Below are 21,321 nucleotides of genomic sequence, written 5' to 3' on the forward strand. Positions count from 1 at the left end.
AATGACTGTCATTCTGTCATTAATTACTCACCCCTCATGTTGTTCCATTCATTCATCCTCAGAACACAAATTAAGTTATTCTGATTACATCTGAGAGCTTTCTTTCCATGCATAGACAGCAACGCAACTGACAAGGCCCAGAAAGGTAGTAAGGACATGGTTAAAATAGTCCATGTGATAGTGGTTCAAGCTTAATTTTATGAAGCTACGAGAATACGTTTTGTGTAATGTATAATGACTTTTTTCAGCAACTTCTTTGCACAAGACGTATTCTCGTAGCTTCATAAAATTAAGCTTGAACCACTGATGTCACATGGACTATTTTAATGATTTCATCAAAAATATCTTAATTTGTGTGCCGATGAATGACGATGAGCAAAGGTCTTATGGGTTTGAAACGACATGAGGGTGAGTAATTATTGACAGAATTTTCATTTTTTTTAAACTCTTTAATATCGAAAAACATCCCAGAATTTAAAGCTATACCATGTAATTGTTTTTTGGTCAAAATTAGCTGGAAATAACAATTTAGAGTTAAAACATCTAAATGATGAGTTTGTCTCTTACAAACACAGCTTTTCACTTCACGGATGTTAACTGATGGACTGGAGTGGTGTGGATTACTTATTATTTGGATGGATTTACTTATTATTACTTTTTGTGATGTTTTTATCAGCTGTTTTGTACTCTCATTCTGGTGGTACCCATTCACTACAGAGGATCCATTGGTGATCAAGTGATGCAATGCTTAATTTCTCCAAATGTGTTTCTGATGAAAACTCAACTCATCTACATCTTGGATGGCTTGAAGTTCAGTACATTTCCTGGAAATTTTCATTTTTGGGTGAACTATTCCTTTACATCATAGGTACATCCATCTTCCAAACTGTGATTTTGCCTTATCCTGAATCACAATAGTAAGCCTATAATAATTAGTTATATTTTAGAATTGTCCAGGCAGATTTCAGTGGAAACTGCAAACTTTCGCCACAGATCCATAGATATTTGTGTGCCATCTATTGCTTCATACTCCAGTCCAGAGGGTGGCAGAAATGCGCCATTATTCAGATGTTTTTTAAATCAATGTAAGAGGGGCATTTTTACTGTCCAACTGCTTCAATATCAGGCTCCATTTTTATTCAAGCAAAATTGATCAGAAAGCTAGGAAAATGATACATCAGCAATATGTACTTTTTTTGCTGCATGAAGATAATGAGTAAATGACAGCATTTTTATTTCATTGAACTATCACTTACTAGTACTTACATACTATGTTTATTGTTAATATCAAGCTATCCTTTTTCATCTTGTTTCTAAGTGCCTTGCATTTAGAACTATCTACTACCAGCTTTCTTAAAAGCATTAACCAGAGACCTCTGAACAATCCAACTTAAATGTGAATCCATATGTTAAACTGGGAATTGGGGAGAAATATAGTTCTACTGATTTGTGCAGTGCATTTGCAGTATTTCCAGGAAGGGACTTACATTATCTCCTGGTTTAACGGACACAGCCACCACAGATCCTGGCATGGGAGAGCGGAGGATACTACTGGTGTCTTCTGGAACCTTCTCTGGCATGTGCTTACTGAGAGATGCCGCCAGTTTACTCAGCACACGCAGCTTAAACTGAACACATGAAACAGAGAAATGGCTACACAGTTAGAGAAAGACCATTATGATGATACAAACAACCAAACGAACGACACTCCAAAAGACTACCATCAAACCCACACACAAATACATTTCACCCATTTTTTTCTTTTAGATTCTTTTTTTTGCAATATAATGACTAGTGCACATTATGACTTATTCAGACCAAGATCAATGATCATTTAATAACAGCCCTGTATGCTCATTTAAATAATATCGCAGAAGCCTGGAAAAAGTGCACATCCAAGAAAATTATGGAAAATTACTTGCTTGCAGGACTTTCAGATACTTGGAAATGCTGCAGAACGTACCCATGCATTGTACCCATGTATATTTAATCTTCTTTAAGTACCTTTAAACAAGTCTCAGAAATTTTGGTAAATCCACAAGAGTATTTCATCTTCTGAAACCAGACTTGTTTCCAGACTCATCAGCCATCCTTATGTTTGAAACTGCTGATTTTCACCAGTCCTTGTCATTTTTTGTGTGTAGTATGTATCAGACAAAGTGTGATGGTCGATTTGGTTATAATGATCCCATTAGGCCCCATTGTTAGATCATGTAACTGCATCTTTTCATTGATGGCCATTCAAAATTAGTAGTGTCTTCTGAATGCAGTTTTCCAAGTTTGGGTTTGTAAGAACTTTTCTGTTCACCAAGGCTGTATTTATTTGATCAAAATACAGTAAAAAGGGTTATATTGTGAAGTATTATTACAATTTAAAATAATGAATTTCTATGTAAATATACTGTAAAATGTAATTTAATGCTGTAATGAAAAGCTGAATTTTCAGTAGCCATTACTCCAGTCTTCATTTTCACATGATCCTTCAGAAATCATTCTAAGCTGATTTGCTGTTCAAGAAACATTTTTATTACCAATGTTGAAAATGTATAATATTTTGATAAATTTTTTCGTTGATGAATATAAATTTCAAAAGAAAAGCATATTTAAAATACATGTTTTGATATTTGATCCATTTGATGTGTATTTGCTGAATAAAAGTATAAAATTTCTTAAAAATAAAAAAATCTTACTGACTCCAAACTTCTGAACAGTATCACCAACATTTCATTTTTATAGCATGTTTCACCAGTTCCCTGGTCTTTTTTTCCCCATTTTTGTGTCACAGCTCACAACAAATTGCTAAGAAATGGTCTGAGATTGCATTTCTCTCATGCAAAACCTCATGATATTCTTCAGAGCTTCCCATCTTCACCTTTAGATGGCAGCCCAAATCTGTATCCAATCACATGCTGAGCAGCTAGCGGTTTATTTTTCTCTGTGTCTCTCAGACAGATGAAAGGCTCTGTCGGTGCCCAGTCTAATTCAATTAACAGACGAGTGAAGCCTGGCCCTCTGCACTGCTAAATGAATGAAAAGCAGTTGTGTCAATTTAATGATCACCAACGCAAACACACACAACCTCTGTCTCCCTCTCACAGTAGCAGCAGTATGTCAAGAGCATCCGCCTCCTGCTCTCCATACAGACACTAATGGAGAGCTATTAGCTCATAACAGCCTGCAGAGCAAATGAAGAGCTAATTAATACGGTCACATAAAGAACAGAGCACTGACACTACAGGATAGAGGGATGAGAGGGTTGTGAGATGGATATTTGAGTACATTGGGGGTCATACCTCCAGGGCCATTTTCACAGCATCAATTACAGAACTCACACACTTACAAAAAGCTTCATAAATTATGAATTAAAAAAATTCTGAAAACTTTCAATGTTCTGACTGTCTATCCTAATGCTGCCATCCGAAGCTTGGTGCGCACCAAACAACAAAAATGACACTCATATTTTCCACATCCAAACAAACTGGTGCAGTTCAACTGAAACAAGAATGCAACGTGGACCAAAAGTTTGGGTTCAGTAAGATTTTTTATATTTTTTCAAGGAGTCTCTTATGCTCATCAAGACTGCATTTATTTGATCAAAAATACTGAAAAAAAACAGTAATATTGTGAAATATAAAATAATCATTTCAATTTCTAATATTGGTCCTATTTTAATACTTTAAAATATAATACTTGAATGATACTTTGAAATATAATTTATTTCTGTGACATTACTCCAGTCTAATATGCTGATTTATTATCAGTGTTTGAAACTGTTGTGCTGCTTCATATTTTTTTGGAACCTGCAATACTTTTTTCTTTGATTCTTTGATGAATAAAAAGTTAAAAAGAACAATTTATCCAAAATAGAAATCTTTTCTAACAATATAAGTCTTTACTATCATCACTTTTTATCCATTTAACATCCTTGCAGTATTAATTTCTTTAAAAAAAAAAAAGGGGAAAAAAGCATTTACTGACCCCAAACTATTTAGTGTATATTGTAACAAAACTTCTATTTTGAATAAACACTGTTCTTTTTAACTTATCAAAGAATCCTGAAAAAGTATCATAGGTCCCAAAAAATATTAAGCAGCACAACCATTTCCAACATTGATTATAAATCAGCATATTAATGATTTCTGTGGGGTCATGTGACAATGAAGACCGGAATAATGATGCTGAATGCTTTGCATCACAGGAATAAATAGTATATTAAAAATTCACAAAATTAGTTCACTTCTGTATTTTTTAATCAAATAGATACAGCTTTGATGAGCATAATAAACTTCCTTAAAAAACATAAAAAATCCTACTGATACCAAACTTTTGAACGGCAGTGTAAACAAACAAAAAACATTTTCTTCTAAACATTGGAACTCATAGTTCCAATATGAGCTCATCACCATTACAGTTCAGCACAGGCATCAGGATCAGTGTCTCCTTGCAGTGGATCTTCACGTTTGCAGTAATTCTCCCAATTTCTGGCACTGTTTTGACTTCTTTACACATGTTGTATGCTCTTTGTGGGTTATAAGCTGGTAACAATACCCACATATGTACATACATCCAGCAAACACATTTAGCACAGGACACGGCATTGTTTGGGACGTTCAGGTCTGTCACAAAATATACCTCATTAAAGCTGTCCATTCAGGTTGTGGCCATATCCTTGTTCCTTTTGTTTTATATCTTTAGGTTCTGTGATAAAAATGAGAGAGTGAACACTAACTGAACCAGGACTAAATGGATCCATTTAGGGACTAAACTGAGAACCAAACTACAAGTGTAAACAAACCCTACAAGTTTCTCACCCTCAGTGGCACTTCCTAACCAGCGTGTCATTGTAAAGACCCCCCTGTACATTAGTGATGATGTCATTTCTGAGCTATATTTAGCAAAAAGGAAAAGGTGGCTCACTCATTAATCACTGGGTAGCTCTCTGAAGGGAATATGTCTGCTTTCCAGGAATTCAACCAAGGAAGCTTTACATCATTGTGCTCAAGTCAGGTCACATGGGGTAATGAAGGGTGATGATTCTGTGACCAGGGTCAAATCACTAAATCTCTGAGCAACAAGGTGAAGTCACAACTGAAATATTTAGTGGTTGCCAGCATGTGCTTAGGAGAAGTACCACAACATAATTGGGCACTTGAATTTAAAATGCATAAAGACAAAGACTGGAATTACTTCGACTATTTTTCCATTATCTTTACAAATTATATTACCAAATAATGACATTAAAATTTGGGGTCAGTTAGATTTTTTTTTTTTTATTCTCCATGCTCAACAAGGCTGCATTTATTTGATCAAAAATACAGTAAAGACAGGAATAATGTAAAATATTATTTATTAATTATTATAACAGTTTTCTAATGTAATATATGTGACCCTGGAGCACAAAACCAGTCATAAGTAGCACGTGTATATTTGGAGCAATAGCAATAGCTTAGCAATACATTGTATGAGTCAAAATGATTGATTTTTCTTTTATGCCATAAATCATTAGGATATTAAGTAAAGATCATGTTGCATGAAGAGCTTTTTTAAATTTCCTACTGCAAATATACCAAAACTTAATTTTTTATTAGTAATATGCATTGCTACATGCATATTGGTGAAAACTGCTCAACGGATCACCGGCACCCAGTTAACTTCCATTGAGAACATTTATTATAAGCGCTGTCTGGGCAGGGCAAGAAACATCATCAAGGATGCCTCTCACCCTAACCATGGACTTTTCACCCTCCTTCCATCCGGCAGGCGTTACAGGTGCCTACGCTCTCGCACTAGTAGGCTCAGGAAGAGCTTCTTCCCCGAGGCTGTGACACTTCTGAACGCCACACCACCAATCTAACCTGCACCTGCTTATTACTGCACTGGTCACAGTACTTTAAACACATGCATTTGCACTACTCATATTTTGCACAGACTGCACATCGTTCAAGTCATTACACTATAAACTGTTTAAAGTTGTTACTGTACAAGCACAGTAAACTATTTCTATAAAATATTGCACTACTGCTATTTTGCATAGAATACATTGTTCTATCAATACTTTGCACACTCATCCAGCTGTATTTATTTATTACCACTGTTCTCACGTTTCTGCTGTTCATAATGTGTATATATAATCTGTAATCTATATAATCTACATTGCTCTGTTCATAATGTACATACAATCCCTACATTGCATTCCTATTTATATTCTGTATATACTCTGCTCAATACTGTATATAGCAATTCCACTGTATATTCTGTAAATCATATCTTCACTTACTCTGCACTTATATGTATATAAAACACTATATTCTTGCACTTCTGGTTAGATGCTAACTGCATTTCATTAGCTCTGTACTTGTACTCTGCATAAATGACAATAAAGTTGAATCTAATCTAATCTAATCTAATCTAACAACTTGATTTTCTCGATATTTTGATTTTGTTTGCACCCTCAGATTCCAGATTTTTAAATTAGTTGTATCTCTGCCAAATATTGTCCTATCCTAACAAACCATACATCAATGGAAACTTATTTATTCAGCTTTCAGATGATGTATAAATCTAAATTACAAAAAAATTGACACTTAAGACTGGTTTTGTGGTCCAGGGTCACATATAATATAAAATGTAATTTATTCCTGTGATGCAAAGGTGAATTGTCAGCATCATTAATCCAGTCTTCGGTGTCACATGATCCTTCAGAAATCATTCGAATATGCTGATTTGCTGCTCAAGAAACATTTATCTCAAGAAACTATTATCAATGTTGACAACAGCTGTGCTGCTTCATATTTTTGTGGTAATCATAAAACAATGTTTCTTTTCTTTTTCTTTTCATGAACAAAGTTTATTTATCATTTAAAATCTCTGCCACTTTTGACCAATTAAATGCATCCTTGCTGAATATTTTATTTCACTGTTCCCATCCCAAGCATATGACATATTACCAGTATAAAAATTTGAGTAAATAGGTGAATAAAAAAACAGCAGAATATTTGGATATGGCAGATTAGAATTAGAATGTCTTTATTGTCATTGTACACAAGATACAACGAAATTACAGAGCTTCTGCAGATCTGTAATCTGTGATGGCAAAGCCCCATTTACAGCATTCATTACTTCAGTCAACAAAACACTTAAGAAATCATTCTGTACTATATTTGAGACGCATTCTTATTATCAGCACAGTTGAACATAGTTGCAGTGCATGATGATGTGGAGACGCAAGACAGTGTCTTTTAACTGCTAAAGCACTGAGTGCACTGAAGTCCTTGTACACTTGCGAATCAAATATGGATTTTAAAAATGACCAAAAAGCAGCATTTCTTTAGAAATCCATCAGTCCATTCTCTATTGCTGTTTTGGGAGACTAAGGCTATTCCTCAATACTATTCCAAATACAATCTACAAAACAGTGAAGAATTTCAAAGAAACTGCCACCTCTGTTACTGACATAAATTATAGCTGGAGAGGAATTATTACGGACAGATAAATCGCAGTTCGAGGTGTTTATCTGCAAGGTTCAAAAAGTGTCCTACAAGCCAATCACACCTATGAGAAGTGCGGCAGAAAACATGGAATGAAACTGCACCAGAATATTTTAAGAAACCGGCTACCAGAATGCACAAGGTCTGCACAGCTGTCACACAGAGGCTTTCTACACACTCTGAAGAAATGGAAAGCGAAAAAATCATGCTCCATTCTAGAGCAAGGGGTTGTGGGTGACATTAGCCCATAAAGTCCAAAAAATCTACCAGAAACATTATATCATCTTCACACCATTGACAATTTTCAATGCACCGTGATTTGGGACACACTATTACTAATCTCGCATGGCATTTAGGATGGACAATATGCTAATTTGGGATGTAGACTATAAGATCAAGATTAAGTTTTGATTTATAATAAGGTAAAAGGCTTGATACTGTTTCTGGGACTGACTAACGACTTTTTATTCAGCATGAAATAGGTTAGGGAAGGCGGTTTGCGGCATGAGGTGCTCTACTATTGGTCTCACAGCATTTCTGAGTGGCATTCCTGAGAAGAAACATCTATATTACTTTTCTGACAGGAGGAAACTCTGAAAACTATTAAACTCTGGTTTCTGCTGGAACTGATGGAGAAACAGACAAGCGCTGATGACCAAAGCCCAACTGACCTATTAACACAGAATGAACAGAAGGCATCCCATAATAGCCGTAACCCCAGGGAAACTTTGAGAAAAAAAAAAAAAAACTCAGAAAGATCTTTGAAGCAGAGACCCCCCATGAAGCACACGCGTGTGCAGCCTGGAAGCCGGCATTTCCTCTTCTTTTACAGAGTTACTGTGTTTTTAACCCTGCTTGTTTGTTTAAGCTGGTGAAACGTTGATGCTAATTGTTTAGGTGGCTTTGAGTAAATAAAGACGGGACGGCTTGATTTGTAGTTTGGTTGAGACACCTGTGCATTGCTTTGACCAACTGAGTGTGAGAGTCTGTGTGTTTGCGTGTTTGGCAGATCAACTCAAGGGTAAAGACAGGATACATGGCCCTGTGAGCGACATTATATAGCATACATCACCCAGCATGAGGTGCACAGAAAAACACCACAGAGTGCTCATGAACACAAACATATAGTCTTAAGTCACGTTCACAACAAAAATAATAACTATCTGGGCCAAAAATTAGCACTTTATTATTAATTAACACTATATTACTATTATTAATGAAATGTATTAAATTAAATGTATTATGAAACAAAAAAAATTGAATTATTATAGTTGTCACTGAATTAGAACAATTAAAAATATATTTTTCATTATGGTTATTGTCCTCGGTGTGACATCAGTCATTATTGTATGGTTAAATGAGCAGCTACTGAATAATTCACAAACAAAACTTAAGGATGAACTACAGACAGATAACAAACAGAAACATCTGAGACTAGAAAGATTAATATGACACATTTTGCTACTCTGCAAGGTCACCACTTCATCTCTATAATCTGGGTTTTGAAGTCAAACGAGTTAAGAACCACTGACATACAGTATGAGGTGCTTGTAGACTTACCGAAGTGCCCAGATACTGCAGGGTGATTTCTCCAGCCGCTGTCCGCAATAGGCACTGCATTCAGAGACAAATAAATAAATAACTTAATACAGTTGACCAATCAGAATCAAATACTCCAAAGAGATGCATAATAGGTTAATTATTGACTCTGGATCAGTGGAGAGGCCAAATAATCTTCAAGTTGACAGATGTTTGTTTTTTTCTATCCAGCAATATAATGGGTATATAATAAATGAACAATCGCAATTAGGGTTACAACATCAAAGTCAAAAGGATACATTTATACTAAATATAAATGTAAAAAATAAAATACAAATATAAAAACTTCATAGTTGAAGACAATAATTACAATAAAAATGACACGAAACCCAAAATCCTAAGTACTCGAAATGCTCAATCTTTTTGGACATTTACAAGAACCATTCGAACAAACCCATTCACCAGAATGAATCAGGCTTTCCAAGGCTACATGGGGTCAAACTAATTAGGTAGAATGAATCAGACTTTACTGCATATGACAAGAAAATTCACTAGAATCAAACTTTCTAAAGCTAAATATGACAGGAGCAGCAGCATTTGGGACAAATAGATTCACTACCAGTGCTGCACACAAGCAAGTGCAACAGAGTGCTGGTTTACCTCCATTCACTTGGCAGTAAAAGTAATAAAAACTTGACATTTAACAGCAATCTTTGCGATAACCCAACAATCATTCTGCACACTGCATTCATTAAACAGCAGTCACAAATCTTGAGCGGATCAGCCAAAAAAAACAAACACAAAATGTATATGCGCATTTACAACAGATGTGGTTAATTTGCATTTTTATTTCCACAACACTAGTATATTTAGGCAGCTTTGATTGATTGAGTGGACCGAACAGCAATCTGGGTGGCCCTTATGTGGCATCTGGACAGCTGGAATGATTGGACAGCTGCAAAAATGCATTTGCATCTGTGGTGTAAATATTACCACCTCAGGTGCATTACTTATCAATAATTCATCATAACTTTTCAATATCGGACCAGAGTCAACTATTCCCTTCATATGCATATGCATGTTTGTAAACCTGGAGAGTCCTGTGTTTGCCATTGATGGTGATGGGCAGCAATGCTGAGGCCAAGTTCCATTCTCCAGACACTTCAACCTTCTCTCCATCTATCTCCACCTAAACCAGCAAACACACACACACGATAGGAGTTAGACGGAGCACAACAAAAGTCCATGTTATAATAGAGTTACTCTGTGTGTGTGAGAGAGGAAAAAGCCTGAGCTGATCTGTGTGAAAGAAACAGTGAGACAAAGAAATCAAATGTAAGTTTCTGAACTCATGTAAGGTCAGTCAGTAGTTTCTGCACCCAAATCCACCTGATGCCTGTTAGGGGAGGTGGGGGGTTTCATGTTAGTCTTTTCTTTAAACCAGTGTCTCTGGTCAAACTGATTACCCTCAGCTCTCAAACACTTGTCTAAACAACAGCTCTGAATAATCAGTTACATTCTCAAAGCATGCTGGGACACTGGAACCTCCAGGGCCCTCTCTGGAGCAGGGGGTCCAGTTTGATGTGCAGTTCTGGGAGAGAAACACACATCCAGCCATCAGCTGTAAGAGAAAGAGAGAGAGGGGTCCACAGAGATCAGGTGAGGCCCCTGAACCCCCGAGGCTCCTTTTATCCCTGACTGAAGGGCCACAGGTGTCTAAACACACAGTTAGTGAGTGACGTCTTGGGGAAAGTGTGAGAGTGGCCACTCTGTGAGGGTCTTTCAGTAACAGAAGAGGAAGACACACAGATCCTAAAGTGATTTAGACTCGAGAGTTGAGGGATTGATTTCAACACAAATACCACCACAAAGAACATGGGCGTTAGCGAGGGAGCAAAAGCACTCACTGGGAGTACTATAACAGAAGCAGAGAACATACCTTCTCACAGAAATCAACTGGAAATCAGCAGGTTGAGTTACGACTTAATGAGGACAATATTTGTTGAAATTGTGTGAAATCTGACATCTTTGCTTACTGGAATAACAAAAGTTTGGAAGTCAACCACCTGAGCCACAGAAAAATGTCTTGACAAATAAAAAAATAAAATAAAATGAAGCTTGCAAGAGCACTTCCAAAATTAAATGCAATTAAATTAGATAAAATATCAAATACTGGCCATTCAATATTGGCCTGTCTATTGTCAGAGACACTGGGACAGGCTCCTGAATCTCCCATAAACCTACACAGGAGTCAGGACAAGTGGTTTGGTGAATGGATAGAAATAAAAGAAGTAAAAGTAAAATAAAATAATATACAAACACTAATAAAAAACACAAAAACAAAACAAGACCTTAAATACACTTTTTAGACATCTAAATTTGAATGGTCATAAGGGAAAGATTAGGTGCAGATGGTGTACTTACTGTGTGGAACCTGGCTAAGCTAATAAAGCTTGATCCCTAGTTTAGAATAATGATGTAAATGGGACAAGACAATTATTTTATTATTTTTAGGCTTTGACAGGAACGACAGGAAATTATTGAAGAGAGAGAGAGAAGGAACAGGATTGGGACACACAACATGCCAGAACTCACATGAGCTAATGTATGAAGTCTTGCACCAGCTCCTACTGAGATGTGACAAGAGATGTAAGATTTTGAACAATTGCACTCACTGTATAGTTGTTTCCAGACCGAGACACACCCAGCATGTGAACACCTTTATCAAGTTCCACACAAAACTCCCACTGTCTGCTCTCTGCAGGAACAATGGACACCCTGGAACACACACACACACACAGAATGTTTATCATTAGTCATAATGGGCGCTTCAAATACACAGTCTTTCTCTCTATTTAAATCAATCACAAATCTCTCTGTAACCATTTTTAGCTATAAAGTTTCTTTTCTCCACAGATGAATTAAACCCCAACCCGCACACACACAAGCCACCTGGTTACCGGCTGTTTGACTGACAGCTAGGAGACCTAAAGTAAATGTATTAGGAGGAATGCAGTGTTTTTCCACTGTGGTAGGCTGCATTCACTACAAAGAGAAAGCCCACCCCCCACCAATAACTTTTGGAACACACAAAAAAAGAGAAAAGAAAGAGACAGTGGAGGGGGAAGCTGGAGAGATGTTTAGACAGATGGCCTCTCTACATCTTTTTTTCAAGTGTAAATTGGTCGCCTTTTTCAGATGAAGAATAATTATGGCTGTTTCACTGGCCGAGCTCGGGGGGTACATCGACAACCAATTAATTTACGATTAAAAGACTGTTACATTAAAAACAACTTCTGTTTTGTGGTTATACTTTGAAAGCAGTTTGATAGTTGAATTCACTAAATGTTTATTTGCAGTGCTGTATGCTTGCCTGCTGGGCTTCAATTGTAAGCAGATTACTGCCAAGCACATTTCCTGTTTGGAGGTTATTGTCTGAACCTTGTATTTAACCTGGTATACCGTGTTAACGCCTGGATTTACACAGAAATATAAGGAGAAATTTGGAACATGGTGAGAGAGCAGGATGGAGAAAAGATCCTGTTAGATTATTCAATATTACGAAAGGTTAAACAATAAGGATTTTGTCTGCTGGCACTTCCAACACCTTTCTCACATTTTCCAACATTTCTCCAACACAAAACAGGTCTTTTTTCACAATTTTTGACAGAAAAATCTATTTAAATTTTTTGTTATATATTGTTTCCTTCAAAAATCATAACTGAGAAAAAAAAGCAAGCAAATCATGTTTTTCATTTGCAATAATTGCTTGACTATACAGCTACAATGTAACTAATGTGATAAACACTTTTGCTGAAAAATGATGCCATATGGTGCAAAATATTGCTGATTGTTTAAAGGTTAAGACTACCATTAGTTATACTGGCAATTTCGCCAAAACATCATTTATGTGAACTAACCACACAGTTACCTATTTTCAGCAGCAGAATTTATAAAACAAAAACATCTGGAACGTTGTAGAAAACTAAATAAGTTTCATAAAAGCAACACATGATCAATGAAATTAAGATTGCTGTCAGTGTTGTCGTCATTGTGGAGAAAGCATTATTATGGATTATGGACTAATTTTGCCCAGAAGTAGCAGTTTGAATAGTCTTTATGATGGATTTGTTTCTTACAAAGACGCAGCTTTTCACACATTAATTGATGGACTGCAGTCCTGTGGATTACCAGTGATGTTTTTATCAGCTGTCTGAACTGTCATTCTGACGGCACCCATTCACAACAGAGGATCCATTGGTGAGCAAGTGACGTAATGCTAAATTTCTCCAAATCTGTTCCCAAGAACAAATAAACTCATTACATCTTGGATGGCCTGAGGGCAAGTAAATATTCAGGAAAGTTTCATTTCTGGGTGAACTACTCCTCTAATGGTCAGAGAACTTGGAAATGGTCATGTGAACTACTGCTTAACTAAATGACAAGAGTGCCGGTAGGTGTCGGTGTGTGTAATCCAGATGCCCCATCTGTCTCTCACCTCAGATCTCCCAGGAACTTCTGAGATCGGAGCTGTGCTGCTACATAAAGAGCCGCAGCCGTAGCCAGCAGCTCCCGTTGCTCTCCTGCTGTTAACATGTGACCTTTGAACCCATCAGGATACACCTCTGGGAGAAACTTAGTGCTGATATCACCAGACACAAACCGAGGGTGAACAATGATCTCTCTCAGTAGAGGAATGTTATGGGTCACACCTGTGGGAATGAGAAAACTGGAAATTAAAGAAATGTTGTGCATTTGAAATATTTTGACATTTAATAGTTATTTATGCAATGTACCTCTGATGACATAATTATCAAGTGCTTCTTCCATTTTCTTCAGAGCTTCTTCACGCGTTTTACCATATGTGACCAGCTAGTCAATGTCAACAATAATAAATCAGTGGACTAGTCTGACAGTTTAAATGAAATCAGACCGTTAAGATGGTCTAACATTACTATTCTATTACCTTGGAAATCATGGGATCATAGTAGATACTGATGTCACTTCCTTCTTGAATTCCACTGTCTACTCGAACCTTCAAGAGAAAAGCAAAATAACAATTATCATTCAAAAATCGAATTCCCAAAAGCTTCATGCTTGAACTGGCCTGCATGATGAACTTTAGCAATATGTCTAAAATCATTTAAAAATATAAAAAAATACTTGTGTGCCCTGCATTACATTTCATTTTTCAAAACAAAAAAAATCTTAAAAGCAAAAATCACCAGAACACAAAACTATAAATAACCACATCACACAATGTTATCTTTTTGACCCTGCCTATAAATGAAAGAATAATTAGTAAATATCCTCAGTGATGTTTGCTTTCTTTAGACATTTAAACCTCATCCGTGTATGTCTGTGCGTGTGTTTCTGAAATAAAAACATTTTGCTCATCCTGTCCTGAGCAGCTCCCGGAAACCAGCTATCTTTCATTGGACAGGTGTCTTCCTGGTCTTCCTTTATTGACTGATGTGTGAATCTCACACACAAACACATTTATGGGTTTATGGCAAAATAACTAGAATATAACGTTACAATTAGCCCCAGTATTGCAACCTATATCCTTAAATATCTGTCTTTGATTCAAATTCAAAGGATTAAAACTTTAGTCAGCAAAAGGAAACAAACATACCTCAAATTATAGCAATTACAGTTCACTTCATGTGAAGCAAATACACTTCTTTTGCTCAGAGAAAAATGTCATGTTTGGACTAAGTGTCATTACTGTAGTTTGCTTGTGATTCAGGCTGTTCCCATTCTCCACAACACACACACACACACCAGAAAACAGAAAAAAAAAAAAACTTGGCCAAGCAGATCTGTGTACAAACATTGGGCAAGTCATGTGGCTCCTGGTACTGTGACAGCCGGCCGATGGAGGGGAGACCAAATGATTTGTATGGATCCTGAAAAATAGAGAGATAAAGAGAGGAAATATTACTTCTCAAATAAACCCAGGAAACAAGAGGTCAAGTGTCTGTCTTTAAAGTTCCCGTCTTAACTCAGTTCAAACTGTGGCTCAGTTAAGCTGGGTTAACACGGCTACTTGGCTACTCGGGGATAAACACTCCTGCAATCCAGACAGGGTCATGCAGGCACATTTCAACATGATGAGATGAGACACAAGACCCACGCTGGGCTGGAGTGTGTTCACTGAATATAGATGAATTCAATATTCTCGTTATCTGAATAGTTGTTATTCAGGCTTAAAAAAAAATTAGCGCACAAAAGACAGGTTGTTAGACATGGATTAAGGTGAGTCCAGGATTAAGCAGATCTGTTGAAGGAGTGAAAATGCTATGCATCCCACATAATCGGTTTTTAAACCAAAATGTAAAGGAAAATGCTCAAATTCTCTTCACTGATTTAATGGTAATGAGAGCAGATCTCTGTCATACTTCCATACCTCCATCCCATTCATTATACACTGCCGCTCAAAAGTTTGGGATCAGTAAGATTTTTTGTGTTTTTTAAAGATGTTTCTTCTGCTCATCAAGACTATATCTATTTGATCAAAAATACAGAAAAAAAAATGCAATTTAAAATATTTATATTTGAATACACTTTAAAATATAATTTATTCCTGTGATCAATCTGAATTTTCAGCATCATTACTCCAGTCTTCTGTGTCACATGATCCTTCAGAAATCATTCTAATATGCTGATTTATAATCAGTGTTGGAAAATGTTGTGTTGCTTCATTTTTTGGGGGACTTGTGATATTCTTTTTAGTATTCTCTGATTAATAAGTTAAAAGGAACAGCATTTATTTAAAAAATACATTTTGTGTTACAATATGCAATGTTATTCAAAAGTTTGGGGTCAGAACATTTTTTATTTATTTTTCTTTGAGAGATTAATACTTTAATTGAGGAGGGATGTGTTAAATGAATAAAGTCAAAAGTAAAGACTTGTATTGGTAGAAAAGATTTATATTTTGAACAATGCTGCTCTTATTAACTTTGTATTCAAAGAAAAAAGTGTCACATGTTCCAAAAAACAATATGCAGCACAACAGTTTCAACTCATAATAAATCAGCATATTAGAATGATTTCTGAAGGATCATGTGACACTGGTGTAATGATGCTGAAAATTCAGCACTGTGTCAGAAATAAATTCTATTTTAAACTATATTAAAATAGGGAACCAATATTAGAAATTACAATAAGATTTCACAATATTACAGTTTTTTCTGTATTTTTGATTGAATAGATACAGCCTTGAGGAGTAGAAGAGACTTAAAAAAACATTTGAAATCTTACTGATCCCAAACTTTTGAGCCAAGCAAAGGGAATATTTAGACATCTAAGATTTATTTTGTAAATATGTAAATGTAATGTAAATAGCCATCTAAAAACAAATGTTTTTGAGAAGCAAATAATGTGCATATAATTCATTTATTTGTGTTCCAGTGTTTGGGATCGGTAAGATTTTATGCTCACCGAGGCTGCGTTTAGTTGATCAAAAGTTCAGAAAAATTAAACTGTAATATTGTGAAATACTATTAAATTTCAAATAATTGTTGAATAAATGTAAATCCATTTTAACATGTAATTTATTCCTGAAATTTCAGCAGCCATTACTTCAGTCAGTGCCACATGATCCTTCAGAAATTCTAATATACTGATTTGCTGCTCAAGAAACATTTTGTATTATCAATGTTCAAAACAGTTGTCCTGCAAATTTTTTTTTTTGAGGAAGCTGATTCATTGTTTATAGAAACATTTTATTTTATATATATTTGATGATAGAGAGTTTAAAAAAACAGCATTTATTTAAAATAGAATATTTTGTACCATTATAAATTGTCTTTTTGTCTCTTTTAATCGATTTAAGTAATTTCTGTTAATTAAAAGCATTATTATTATAACATTTGAATGGGAGGGGATATTTAAAAGATTCCCATATGATACATATGATGACATTATACATTATTTAAAAAATAAATTAAATAATCACAAATGAGCAATGTACAAAATTGCTAAAACTACATTTTGCACAATATTAACTCAATTGACAAGAGATTTAAAATCTCTGACAAGCAGGAGACTTCCTGATTATCTGTTGATTTTTTTGGTCATTTTGAATATTGGCCCATGACTGATCTCAGAAATACGAAGATCTTTAGTCACTGTATTGATTGTTGGCTTACCTCAGCATAGACTCTGCTCTCGATGGCCCAGCCATTTATGGGTATGTCAGACTGTTTGTATTGGAGTTGGTAGCCCTTTGCGATGCGGATCATCTGCTGCACCAGATCCAGTCCTGTGATACACTCAGTGATGGGATGCTCGACCTGAGAGAGAACGACACACTCACTAACATCCTACAACATGAACTACTGCGTACAAAATGTAACTGTACATGCTGCATCAATCTCATATTACCAAAACACGCAAAAATTGGAATCTATCACCAGAATTAAAAGGCTACAATATACCTCCAACTAAAGCACTTAAACACTAGGTGTTCAAGAGAGTCTCGTTAACCAGACAGCGCCACTAACAACTAGTCATTAACCCTGAGCGGAAATATTAAACCCTTTTCCTGCCCATGCTGCGTGTTTTCCTTTGGGAGGTCCACATTAATGAGCTTTACAGACACTTTTATGTCCTCTGTGGCTCTGGGTTCTAGTGAGGTGGCAAGTGAAATGATGATGAAGATCGACATACTACACGTCCTAGATACTAGTGTATGTGCTCTGACACATTCAGCTGCGGTGCTCACGCAGGGGCGCGAGTTTAAATCATCTCTCCAAACATTCATCCTGGGCTGTGTTCTTCTTTATGCGTCACGTAATACATCTGAGATCTGCTAATGGTGACAATTCCAGTCGTATTAATTAGGTAATTATATATTTTTTTATTATAAGAGGTTTTATGTTTTTCAATGACAGAGTGGTTAACGTACTTGAACTTAATATATAATTGGCCTTCATATTTAATTCAATGCTACCTGAAATACAATTGTATGATGGCATGAATTAAAGCTCTCTTAAGTTAATAGAGTACACTTTTCTAATGGTCAGAGCAGACAGCACTGTTTAGAATTCATGTCTTCTTGTTAATGTGTGGCTCGGACAAATTGTACAGCAAATGTAAGGCTACAATACAAATGTTAAATATATTAAACTAAAAGGTCCCACTATTCTCTTCCACAAGCACTTAATTATTCCATAACCATAATATAATAGATAAATTGCTTGTGATTTTCCTCATTTCAAAAACATATATTTCAACAGCGCAAAATGGCATTTTTCAAACATAGTCCTGCACATACAAACCTGTAGACGTGTGTTCATCTCCAAGAAGAAGAAGTTCTTCTTGGAGTCGACAAGAAACTCCACAGTGCCAGCTGAAGAGTATTTCACTGCTTTTGCCAGAGACACGGCCTGCTCTCCCATCGCTCTCCGGGTGTCTGGGTCCAGAAAGGTGCTAAACAGACATACAAACAAACATATAGCAATGTAGGTAGTTGCATAAGGTTGGCAGTGTACTGCCTGCACACAGCTCTCAGTGAAATTCACTGCCTACTTTTTGCTTCAAATTTTTGCTGAAACTTATTCATGCTGTAGCAGGTAACTGTTTTCTGAGCAGGCCTGTGCTATACTGCTTTCACTGCTATACCCATTTTCACTTCGGCTGTTATCTGTCTGAAGCATGAAAAGAAATGACTGTTTACCTGCTAGAAACCAGTGCAGGTCAAGTTTATTTAACTGTATTTTCTTGTTGTTGATTTACTTGTACTTTTTACTCATCTCTAAATCGTACTTTTTTCAACTTTTTTCAACTTTTTTATCATTTTATTTTATTAAAATGACTGAATTAAATTAACTGGATTTCATTAAATCATCCAAATTAAATAATTGGATTACATTAAAGGGATAGTTCACCCAAAAATGAAAATTCTGTCATTAATTACTCACTGTTTCCACTTTGATCTGAAGGTGAACAACATATCCGCGTACATGCATTGGAGACATTGTTTACGTGTGTGATACTCTCCGAAATGGCACCTGGGTGGCGCGGAGGAGACGAATTGTTGAATAAAGTAATTTTTGTATTTTTTGTGTACAAAAAGTATTCTCGTAGCTTTGTAAAATTATGGTTGAAACCCTGATGTCACATGGATTATTTTAATGATATCCTTCCTACCTTTCTGGACTTTCCTTCCTTGATCATGTTAGGATCCTTGCTGTCTATGGGAGGGTCAGAGAGCTCTCAGAATTCATCAAAAATATCTTAATTTGTGCTCCGAAGATGAACGAAGGTCTTACAGGTTTGGAACGACATGAGGGTGAGTAATAATTGACAGAATTTTCATTTTTGGGTGAACCATCCCTTTAAATTCATTTTTATGCAACACAGTGTAGTCATACGTGTATACCATATTTTTCCCTGTTCTTTCACAATGACTGTCTTGTAATTGTCAGGTTAACTTCAGATTTAAAAAAAACTGCTCAAACCTGGGGGCCTCCTCCACCACTTTCTGGTTTCTTCTCTGGATGGAGCACTCTCTCTCATTCAACCACAGAGCATTGCCGTGTTTGTCTGCCAACACCTGCAAACGACAAGAGAAACCATTAGCACAAATATCCGAAATGTGGCCACAGAAAAATCCCATGTTACTGTAGAGAACATAATCCATTATGCATACATTATTCATTTATTCATTCTCTGGGAATCAAACAAATGACCTTTGCATTGCTTGTGCCATTCTTTACTGTTTGTGCTCCAGGAATGTTACTGAATCTAGAAGCTTTATTTACAATTAGTTGATTAGAATGTACAACTTGAGGTAAAGCTCTTTACTCAAAGATAAACAGAGGATTTTGTGGACCTTCCTGAAATGTAAAATTACTATATTGTGCTCTGTTCTATTCTATTCCACATTTTGGGCAACAATCATTATGAATGAACTGGTCTTAATACAGCTAGTACCCACTTAACTGCTTTTCAGTAACCAGTTATATCTATGGGTGGCCGAACTGGTTTCATCCAATTAATATTCATAAGCCAGGCTGGGACTATTTATAACTACGAGTGTCCAGCAGATACACTACCGCTCAAAAGTTTGGGGTCAGTTCAAAATTATTTTAAATTGTAACTATTTCACATCACTGCAGTTTTACTATGTTTTTGATTAAATAACTGCAGCCCTGGGGAGCATAAAAGAAACATTTGAAAAATCTTTGTTCACAATTATTTTTTTTTTTTCAAGACTAATGAAAGCTAAGGAGGATCTCTCATTAACCTGGCTGAGAGTGTAATTTAGTTGGAATCTAGGCATGATATTTTAAAGGAAAATATCATTTGAATTTATTTCACATTTTTGAGTCTTTAAATACACGATGACTACACTACTATTCTAATATCATAAAAGCATTCATAAAAGTTCATTTATACACAAGTAAGGTGGCGATTATCCAATAAATACCTGAATCTCAATATGTCTGGGGTTATCTATGAACTTCTCAATCAGTAGACGGTCATCTCCAAAACTTGATGCTGCTTCCTGAGAGGAAAAACGAAAGCCTTCCCTGAAACAAAACATCAAAACTTCATAAGACTTCATCGCTTTATTAAAATAACCAACATTTTAAGTTCAGAATCCTAAAAAAAAAAAAAAAAAAAAAAAAAAAAAAAAAAATGCACAACTGCATGTTCTTATAGTCATATTTGATTATTCATCAACTACTCGTGTGTTATTAACTTCTGTTTATGGTTAGTTATAATAAGGTTTTTATTAGTAGTAGTAGTAGTAGTATTAACTTTAGAAGTAACTACAATTTATGTCTGGTTATAGAAAAATGAGAAACGAATGACTGACTGTGAGCTACCAGATCTTACTACAACTGGCTAAAGTGCATGGATCTCGGTTCAAGTGGCTGTTGTAGGAGAACTTGACATCTGTGACAAGAGGCTTCCTCTTTAGCAGATAAGCATCTATTTGCCTGAGGACTCTCTCTCTCTCTCTCTGTGTCTCTGTCTCCGCTGAATTGCATGAATGACTGTTTTGCCTCGCAAGATAAATCCAATTAAAGCTTAAACAAAAGCCTGGAATCAGCTTACGGCAATAAAAGACACAATTAACAGCAACATGTTCCACTGAAGTTTTTATTAATATTCTCAAGAACAGAAGAAGATAAGGGGGAGGGAGGAAGAGAGAGACACACATAGAGAATCTAAGGGCTTGATTATAAATGGTAATATGTAGAGTCTGTCTCTTAGTTTTCTACATGTAAACGTGCATTACAAAATGAAAAATGATAACGCTCTGGTCACTTAGTTT

The 21,321-nt window shown here is 35.9% G+C and overlaps 1 protein-coding gene across 1 annotated transcript in view; it reads right to left on the minus strand.

Moving 5' to 3' along the window:
- Positions 1-21,321, minus strand: part of LOC306872796 (propionyl-CoA carboxylase alpha chain, mitochondrial-like) — a 51,622-nt gene that overhangs the window by 3,162 nt on the left and 27,139 nt on the right. Inside the window, exons 10-21 of the mRNA XM_079421637.1 lie at positions 20,467-20,569; positions 19,496-19,590; positions 18,314-18,464; positions 17,183-17,326; positions 14,861-14,935; positions 13,993-14,061; positions 13,823-13,898; positions 13,525-13,738; positions 11,702-11,804; positions 10,117-10,215; positions 9,048-9,101; positions 1,488-1,628 (exon numbers count right to left, since the gene is read on the minus strand). Of these exons, the coding sequence (XP_079277763.1) occupies positions 1,488-1,628; positions 9,048-9,101; positions 10,117-10,215; positions 11,702-11,804; positions 13,525-13,738; positions 13,823-13,898; positions 13,993-14,061; positions 14,861-14,935; positions 17,183-17,326; positions 18,314-18,464; positions 19,496-19,590; positions 20,467-20,569 (1,324 nt within the window). The remainder of the gene's footprint in view (positions 1-1,487; positions 1,629-9,047; positions 9,102-10,116; positions 10,216-11,701; positions 11,805-13,524; positions 13,739-13,822; positions 13,899-13,992; positions 14,062-14,860; positions 14,936-17,182; positions 17,327-18,313; positions 18,465-19,495; positions 19,591-20,466; positions 20,570-21,321) is intronic.

Source organism: Barbus barbus (genome assembly GCF_936440315.1).
Source record: "Barbus barbus genome assembly, chromosome: 7".
Classification (NCBI taxonomy): Eukaryota; Metazoa; Chordata; class Actinopteri; order Cypriniformes; family Cyprinidae; genus Barbus; species Barbus barbus.